We start from the raw sequence: 9810 nt of genomic DNA, 5'->3' as shown, positions 1-9810 counted from the left end.
TAGAAAAAAAAACATTGATTATGAACATTTTAAAAGAAAATATGATGTTTATGTATACATTAGGATCAAGGATTGAACATGAAATCACCACATTTGCATTTCCAACACATGGGTTTGTAGTTGGAGATATCGTCACCTCTTGAATTAACTATGCTTTTAGGGGTTGTACCCAAAGCTTCTTGAGTTGTTCTAATGAATCTAGGTACAATTGGGACTTGAACTGCCACACAATGACCACAATCACTACAATAACTCTTCTCACATCTTGGTGGTCTTGATCCAATCAAAAGGCTACTTCTTTCCATCTGCATCAAATGCAATCATACAAATTAGGCTGTTCTTTGACTTTTTCACGTCAAACCTTAGAAAGTAAGAATAAAAAGATGTTTTTTTTTTTTTTTTTTTTATTATTATTGTTATTTTGGAGGTCAAATAGCATAATTTTCAACTTCAATATTGACAGAGAAACTTGTGAACGGACTATAGTGTAGTGGATATCAATTATTATTAAGGGAAAGCTTAAAGTGTAAGTAACAGTATGCATCCTAAATTAAGAATAAAAATGGTTCTTTTGACTTTTGAGGACAGATGGCATAATTTGCAAGTTATACCAAGTGTTTAATGCTAAAACATACATGGGTAACAATATACATCTCAAAAGTAATCCATTCAACAAGGAGGATGGAATTATAAAATTCCTTTCACTTTTGTGGTCCAATTTGCTAACTTTCTACTTCAAATTTCATATTAAAACAGGGTACAATCATCTGACTAAAACTTAAGGAGTGTACAAATTGTTGAAGTCCTAAACAAAACACTTATATAGTTTTCATATCTGTTTTAGTTATTAATCCAAAATCAAGAGTTACAAGTATAGGGCTTTGACTTTTGACAAAAAATATATTAACTTTCAACCTTTAAAATTTTGATGCTAGATGTAATCTTTTACAAAATTTCCCTTAACTAAAATAAAATTTATACTAATTAATACATAGTGATGAACATCATGTTTAGATTTTACATCAATTTCAAACCAAATTTTGCATATTGAATAAAGAATTAATTTGCAAGACAGCAACCAGCAAAACAGATGTCAACCATGCTTTATTTGAAGTCTCACCTGGCCATCGTTGTTTATCAGCTTCGAATTCGATCTTCCTGCAATCACATTGTAAGAAAGAAAACCAAAAGTCAATTATATATATATATATATATATATATATATATATATATATATATATAGAGAGAGAGAGAGAGAGAGAGAGAGTAGTAAGATGAGGAAGAAACCTTGAGGTAAAAATCGTGAGTGGGTGGAGGTTAAAATGAAGAGAAAGACGAAGAGAGTAGATGGAGTTTGAAAGAATCCCATTTTGAGGAATTGGGAATTTGGTAGAAAGAGGAAGAGGGATAATTATGAAAGAGGTAAAAAGAAGAAGAAGAGATCACGATCTTTTCTTGATTTCATTCTCAATCCTTTTGGTCACTCACACTCACTCTCACTCTGGTGATGCTGATGTAAGACAGACAGAAAATAAAAGAAAGCAACTAAACTCCTGGAGAGAGAGAGAGAGAGAGAGAGAGAGAGAGAGAGAGAGAGAGAGAGAGAGAGAGAGAGAGAGAGAGAGAGAGAGAGAGAGAGAGAGAGAGAGAGAGAGAGAGAGACGCCTAGTCAGTCTTGTTTTATAGACCAAACTCTATCGAACAATTTAATTTCTTTTTATAGAGTTAGATGCGGTTACTTTTTTTTTTTTTTTTTTTTTTTTTTTATTTTATTTATTAAAGAAAATGTATTAATATCGAATAGTTTAATTTCTTTTTTGTAGACTTAGACCTTAGTTTTTTTTTATATATAATCTTTTAATCTAACACATAATTCTATCAATGTTCACAATCAGATTTAATCATTTAAACCTTTTAATTCAAAGAAGAAAGGTAACATCGGATATCACTCGTTTAGAAACCATTGTCAAATTAAACCGTCAACAACACTCATAGAGAATGAAACATGGCTCTTTTTTTTTTTTTTTTTTTTTTTTTTTAATTTATGGTTTTGATCTAAAAATACATGTTAATACATAAATTTTATTTTGTGGTTTTGATCTAAAAATATATGTTAAAACATGAATGATTTAATTTTAGATATGTTGTGTTGTTTTGAATTTTATAATTGTCATTTTTTGTTTTAGTTTATATCTACTTTGAAATTTTAAATGTCTTTAAAGTATTTATTTTTAAATTTTTTTGAAAAGTTTTTAATTATTTTAATTAAAAACCAAAATCTATCTCTGTTTGTGTGTGTGCACGCGTGCGCATCGCCAAAAAAAACCTTCACATGGTGGAAATATTGGCTTTTGATTTCTTTTCGTCCGATGAAAATAAAAAATATCCAAGGTAAGGCTTTTAGATGGTATCAAAGCTCAAGGAGGAAAGCTCTCCAGATTGTGAATCGAGTTTTGGGTTTGCGATCGTGGTAGACTTTAAATGATTGTTAAAGTTCATGTCATAAATCCTACCAACTCCGTCCAACAAATGGTGGCCAGAATTAGGCTCGTTAAATTGGTTATCAACTCTAACATCCCAAATTTCAAACTAAAATTTTCATTTAAAAACCAAATTAAACATTCAAGCATGTTCCTAAAAACAAATTATACCCCTTTTGTTACAATAACATAAGTTTGAAAAAAGTGACTATATAAAAACCAACAAAAGTCAATAGCAATAAATCTTCGATGTGAATGTACAGTAATGCCGCACCCTTCTCTCGAACAACCTGAAAATCATTTAACTTAACAATGTAAGCATAAAGCTTAGTGAGTTCCTGTCACACCCCGAAACCTAGGGCGGAAACGTTCCGGGGTGGAGGTGACTTCATGTTAAGTATCACAACCAATATACATAGTAAGCAAAGTAAAACAAACATTACATTACATATTAGAATTTACATTCGTTTTTAAGTAAAAAGTATTACAAGTGTGATACATATGTATATATATAGACAAAAGTAAGACGTGTCTTCTACGCTCTCCGTCTTCACCAAAAGGATCATCGAGTACTTGTCGAATGTGGACCTGAGAATACAAGCAGTTTGAAAATCAACAAAAAGCTGGTGAGTTTATAAGCGGATTTGTTTTCTGAAAAATGTACAAGTTTCCTTTCGGTTTCTGAAAAAGTTATGTATCCAAGAAAATCCCATATTTTCTTATATGTAAAGTTTAGTTATCTGGTTTGTTACCCGATTCTGGTTATGTACAATTGTTATCCCAAGAAAATCCCATATTTTCCTAAAAGTTGGTTACTGATCCGAAATGTAATGTAAAAGATGTATACTGAAAACCTGGTTATCCTTGTGAAGTGTATTAGTTTTAACATGCACATAAAACTAATAAGTGTAAATCAAACTGGTTACAATCCCATTAATACTAACAAGTAAATCTTTGTTATCCAAATTGCGAGTTCCATAAACATACAATAGACTAGATATGGCAATAAGTAGTCCACATCACCTTATGACTTTAATCACCCTTGAACCTTTTGGTTCGGCTGTAGCTAGTAGCCAGGTGTGGGGTAGTCAGCCCCGTATAGATCTATACACTCAAGTCACACTCCCTATCTAAGAGATTCTAGTTACGGGTGCGGTCCTCCACTCGCGTATCTCTGTGGAGTGTTCTCCGAGGACGTGTCTCCAATTTATAGGAATAACAAATTTACTAGTAATAATACAGAAAGATACTGTTACAAACAATGATCCTCCACTCGCGTATCTTTGTGGAGTGTTACCGAGGACAACATAGTGTACTAAGTTTTATGTTCAAAGTTCAAATGTTATGCTTTTAACTGATATAATGTGGAAAACCATTTGTGAAAATATAAAATACAACATTTTATAACGTTTTTCACAAATAATACGATAATGTGTTCTGCAAGTTCAAACGGTTATCTGTTATGATTGTCAATGTTAAAAGCATATGAAATATGAAACACAACACATGTAAAACAAGTTTTTGAGTACAATTATTCCTTGTACTTTGCTTGTATTCCCCCTGAAAACAGTGAAAAACATTGAAAAATGGTAGGGGTATGAACTCACCAGGCGAGAAAACGTGACGGTTTGAATGCTAAGTGTCGGTTTGGGGCTTGATAACGCGTGAGGTTCCTATGTAATATGAAATGGTATACAAATGTATCTAATTATACTTTAAATTACTAATTAGATATGATTATACACTCAAATACAAGAAAACACTTCAAATCAAGTGTTTGGAGTGACCCGGGTGACATCTACGGACGTATAGGGCTCGGATAATGTGTTTGCTCTTCAAGAGTAAACTCCTTAGGGAGTTTACGGCCCTAAGACCATGACCACATGAGTTCACGGCCGTGAACTCATGGTTGATGGGTTTTAAGGTGCTAAATGGTCAAATATCACTTGGGGAATGTTGGTATGATTTAATCTAAGGCATAGGAATGAATTAAACCACCAAAGGTATTACCAAATGGAGTTTACGGCTGTAAACTAGGAGTTTACGGCCATAAGCTCCTATATATCCATTCCTTTCATGATTTGGTGGCCCCAGATCAATCACATGTGATTCAAACTAATTTTACAAGCCTTAGAATGAATTTAGGGCATCATTTGACTAGTGTATATGAGTTTACGGCCCAGGAACCCATTCTTGGGGGGTTTACGGCCGTAAGCTCCTAAAGGGAGGGTTTTTTTTCATGTTTAAGGCCCTTAAATCGATTGTGGTTGGTTCTAGAATTTAATCCATGGCTATTGGTGTGTTTAAGTGGCATTTAAACACTTGAATTTGAGTTTACTCCCCATGAATATGAGTTTACGGCCCAAGCATGTTCTTGGGCAGTAAACTCATGTTTACTCCTCAAACGTTGGATTCAAGGTGTTCTAAGTCCGTTCCATTAAGACATTAAGCCGTTTCTAAGCCCCAAAGGTGATATGGAAGGGTTTTAAGGCTCAAAAACCCCTTTTATGTGTGTTTACGGCCCAAGCATGTTCTAGGGTCGTAAGCACATGAAAATGGTCCTTTTTCAAAGATTAAGCACGAATTTGAAGGCTAAGGATGCTAATCTATGAGTTAGGGGAGTTACCTTGATGAATTAGAGCCTTAATTTGATGATTTTGGACCTTAAGTTTGGATTGAGGAGAGAGGTTAGAGAGAGTAGTGAGAGAGAGAGAGAGAGAAAAAGCTTCAAATTGAATTCTTTTGGGCTTTAAATAGGATTCAAGTTTGGGACACGGTGGAATTCTACCCGATACCGACGTTAGACGTGGCTTTTGGTCGTACCCGATCAAGTTGTCGTAACCCGATATGGTCGATTCTAAAAATTTTCCGATTACTAGTATGGGTTGTTAATATGAGTTCTAAACGCGTTAGGACACCCATTAAGTCATAATAGAAGTCCCACATTTATGACTTAATTTAATGATGTAAACAGAAACGAAATTGAAAACGACGAATGTATTAACGGAAAGGGTTACAAATAATGGAACGAACTTCGGGTTGTCACATTATCCCCCCGTTTGTCACACCCCAAAACCGGAACGGCAGAAACGTTTTGGGGTGGATGACGTCATGTCAAGTATCACAACATATGCAGTATAGTAATCGAAGTACAACAACCATTGCATTAATAGTAATAGTTTTAAATGGTTTACATTACATTACATCATCAAAGTAATACAAGTAATAATATAGGTGCAGCTTGGTACTAAACAGTCTTCATCAAAAGCTCCGGGGATGTACCTGTCTATTGCTGACCTGAGAATACAAGTTATTTGAAAGCAAGTATCAGCATTTTTACAAATGCTGGTGAGTTCATAAGTATTTAGTGTCATTTTATCCAAATAACTTTATAAAAGTAGTAGTTTTAGAGTCTACAGTGTATTAGAGTCCTTTCCAGAAAATCCTATCTTTTCTAATTAAAAGCAGTCTTCTACCAAGACTGGACAGATTTATGATGAAAAAAGTTAGTTTTCCCTTAAACACTATCATTATCAAAATACGGGATTTGATTTTAAAGAAAGTAGGAGAATATCAGGGAAAATAACATATGCCTCAGCAGTGAGGACTGCTGACTAAGGCAAAAGGAATCATAGACTCCAGGAGAGTATCGACTGAACGACACGCCTGGCTCAATCTAACAAAAGGAGACACAGACCCCAGATGGTATCAATTTATCAAATGAAAGATACATCTAGTAAGGTCCAAAAACAGTGAAATACAGACCCCAGACAATATCAAATGAATGATATGTCTAGCAAGGTCTAAAAACAGTGAACACAGACCCCAAACAGTATCAAATGAATGATATGTCTAGCAAGGTCTAAGAACAGTGAATACACTATATATAGTGAATACAGTGTTAAACCCGTTACCATAAGGCCATGAATTATAAGGTAACCCCGAGATACTCGTAACCATACTGATAGACACTAGAGAACTTGACGCCCTGCAAACGTCTGTGTAAGTATGACATTTGTCACCCCTTGGCTTGGTAGGCCGTGGACTGTAGCTAGCAGTCAGGGTGCGGGGGTGTTAATCCCGTATAGATCTATACACACAGTGTCCGCTCTCCCTACAAGAGACTCTGGTTACCAACTTGACAACGGAGAAGGCCGTGTACTGAAGATGTATCTCGTGTAGTGAGATCTGATGTAAAATACTGGACTAATGATAGAGACTCACAACTGAACTGACTAATGTAAACCTATATGTCTATACATGTACACATGATATATAATTAATGATCAAACGACCTTCGGATGGATATCCGATCCCACCAGACCACATCTCAAGAAGAAAAGGAAATAGGGCGAACTAGCCTTCCTAATTCCTTTAATCATTATTTATATAATTATACAAGTACATGCATACATTTAACTAAGTGGAAGCGTTAACAAGTATAAGTGAAGTAGGAGTGTTAACAAGTATAAGTGAAGTAGGAGTGTTAACTAGTATAAGTAAAGTAGGAGTGTTAACAAGTAAAAGCGTATCATGAAGTAGAAGCGTATTGTGAAGTATAAGCGTATCGTGAAGTATAAGCGTATCGTGAAGTAGGAGCGTATCATGACGTATAAGCGTATCGTGAAGTAGGAGCGTTAACAAAGTAGAAGTGCTACTAAAGTATAAGCGTTTACGAAGTAGTAGTATTAACAAAGTAGAAGCGTTTAACAAGTATAAGTGAAGGAGAAACGTTAACAAGTATAAGCGTATCACGAAGAGAAAGCGTTATCAAGTAGGAGTTTAAACTAAGTAGAAGGGAAGCAGTAGTATCTAACAAGTAGGAGTATAAAAATATGGAAGAAAACCTTGATGAAAAACTTTGGGAAACCTTTACACTTAAGAAAATCACGACTTGGTATTCTTTTGTAAAATGAGTTTGAAAACCTTTAGAAATCCTTTGGAAACCTTTCATAAACAAGTTTTAAATGAAACTTTGATAAGACAATATAAGTAAGAGGTTTGAACAAGTGAAAACATTTTAGAAAACCATTTATAGTATCATACTTGGTAAAACAGTTGACAGTGTAATAAATCCTTGTGCATGCGGGTTATCAATCACATGTGATTGATATGATAACTGGCATGTTTAACTTGTATTCCCCCCATAAAACATCTAAAAACATTTAAAAAGGTTCATTTAGGGGTATGAACTCACCTGATGTAAGTGGACCCGACGAAGGTGCCGGTTGGGTGCTCGGTGTCAAGTAAAGACTTGAACACATGTAGTGACCTATTAACATATGATAACATATGATTACATACAATTAGTACATATAATACTAATTAAACAAGTATACGCATCCTAAAGTGCGAAAAGCACTTTGACTAAGTGCTTGGAGTGTCCTGGGTAACGTTTAAGGGCGTGTATGGCTTAAATAGGGAGTTTACTCTCCAAGAGTAAACTCTTTATAGAGTTCACGGCCCTGGGACTAACTCCCATGAGTTTACGGCCGTAAACTCATGGTGAGGGTGTTCTAGGATGCCAAAGTGTCTTATATTACTTGTGGAATTATGCTAGGCTCAAATCTAGGAGTTATAAAAGGATTAAGGCCTCAAATGCACCATTTTAGGGAGCTTACGGCCCTAAACAAGGAGTTTACAGCCGTAAGCTCTCATGTGCTCATTTCTTTTGTGTTTTAAGGTCTTAAATGGTAGAGAATAAAATCCTATGCATTTTTCCAAGTCAAATGGGGAGTTTAGGGTATCATTTGGGTGCCTTTTAGGAGTTTACGGCCCATGGACCTTTCCTAGGGGGGTCCCCATCCTAGTACTACTCTCGCCCAAGCACGCTTAACTGCAGAGTTCTGATGGGATCCGGTGCATTAGTGCTGGTATGATCGCACCCGATTTTGTGGTTGTATTTTGACTTGGTTAAAACTAACATTTTTCTAAGGGAATATTGAGGGTGTTTTAATTTATTTCAACCCTTACCAAGTCATTATAAAAGTCCCAAAATTAATTAACCTCTTCCAAAAGGTTAACGGGCAAATAAATAAAGCGAGGCTTATTAACGGAAGGAGGTTAAAAATGACGGAATAAACATTGGGTTGTCACATCATCCCCCCGTTAGAGGGAATTTCGTCCCGAAATTAAGGTTTAGGCTAGGAAATTGTCACAACCGAAAATTTTAAGCTATGTAATCTATACATTCAAGTTAATATGAATCAAAAACTTCAATCAAACACAACATGCTAGTACCTCAAATAGTCATCAAACAATTGGAGACCCTAGAAGTCCTTGTTTAAGTCCATTTTGGGCTAGGACTCCCTTATTGGATCCAAAGGGACCAATAAGCTTCCAATTAGACTAACATGGGCTTAGAACCCTAATTGGGCTCTAATTGGACCCACACTTATTTATTTTAACATTTTGGGCCATATTGGGCCTAGAATTAAATGAATTAAAAGCCTTGATACATGAATAACCTAAACTAGTCCAATAAAAATATAAAAAAATCCTACTACATTCTTTTAGACTAAAAACATACCCAAGGCTAACTCAAATAATGGGCTTAGGAGCAAAAGGCCCAAATTTCTTTTTTTTCCTCCATGTTTCGGCCCAATACCCAAGCCCAAGAGGATTTGAAGATAGTTGACTTAAGTGTGCCACCTCACTATTACCCATAGGACTTCCATGCATTATTTCCCATTCTTCCATGCATATCACTTCAAGATCACATCTCTTCTTCTCTCCTCTCTCATTCTCGGCCATACTCACACACACAAACTCACAAAAAAAATCTCTCAACTCCCTCAAGAACTCTCCTTCCTCCCCTCTCCAAAAATCTCGAAAATTAGGGACTTTCAAGAGGATCTTGCAAGTAAATCATCATCTAAGGTAAGATTATGCATAGATCTATGGTTTAAATTCTTTTGTTATCAAAATCCTTTCCTAATCTATGCAAAAATCGTGATCTTGCACCTTAGAACCATCTCAAAACTCGAGATCTTCATCAAAGGGAGCCAAGGCCAAAAACACTTCATTTTTCCTTCCATTTTTCTTGCAAAACCGAATCAACACCCCAAGGTGAGCTTCATACCCCCTATTTTCTGTTTTTATGAGTTTTGTGGGGGGGGGGGGGGAATACAAGTGAAAGTGTAGATCTATATGTGTTTTGTATGCCTTGTATGATTTCCATGCTTATATGTATGCTTTTATGTGTTTTTATGTTGGATCTAGCCTTAAAACCCATCAAAACCGAGATATATCTTGTATTAAATGATTTTAGCTTCAAATATATTTCTAAACACAAAGTGTTTCAAGAAAAATGGCTAAGTGGTTTAGTAAT

At 35.2% G+C, this 9810-nt stretch overlaps 1 protein-coding gene and 1 pseudogene across 1 annotated transcript; both read right to left on the bottom strand.

Annotated features, from left to right (window-relative positions):
- Positions 1-1668, bottom strand: LOC145073627 (EPIDERMAL PATTERNING FACTOR-like protein 2). The gene is made up of 3 exons (XM_079020159.1): positions 1288-1668; positions 1121-1158; positions 1-305 (listed from the first exon to the last, which is right to left on the bottom strand). Exons 1-3 carry the CDS (start codon positions 1367-1369, stop codon positions 66-68), a joined length of 360 nt encoding a protein of 119 aa, XP_078876285.1. The 5' UTR covers positions 1370-1668; the 3' UTR covers positions 1-65.
- A 6578-nt stretch (positions 1669-8246) lies between these two features.
- LOC145077390 (5S ribosomal RNA) lies at positions 8247-8367 on the bottom strand (annotated as a pseudogene).
- Between the last annotated feature and the right edge of the window lie 1443 nt (positions 8368-9810).

Source organism: Lactuca serriola, chromosome 9 (genome assembly GCF_051521515.1).
Source record: "Lactuca serriola cultivar US96UC23 chromosome 9, Lser_US96UC23_V15, whole genome shotgun sequence".
In the NCBI taxonomy this organism is placed as follows: domain Eukaryota; kingdom Viridiplantae; phylum Streptophyta; class Magnoliopsida; order Asterales; family Asteraceae; genus Lactuca; species Lactuca serriola.
The sequence above is the reverse complement of the archived record's forward strand: the minus strand, read 5'-3'. Positions and strand labels throughout refer to the sequence as shown.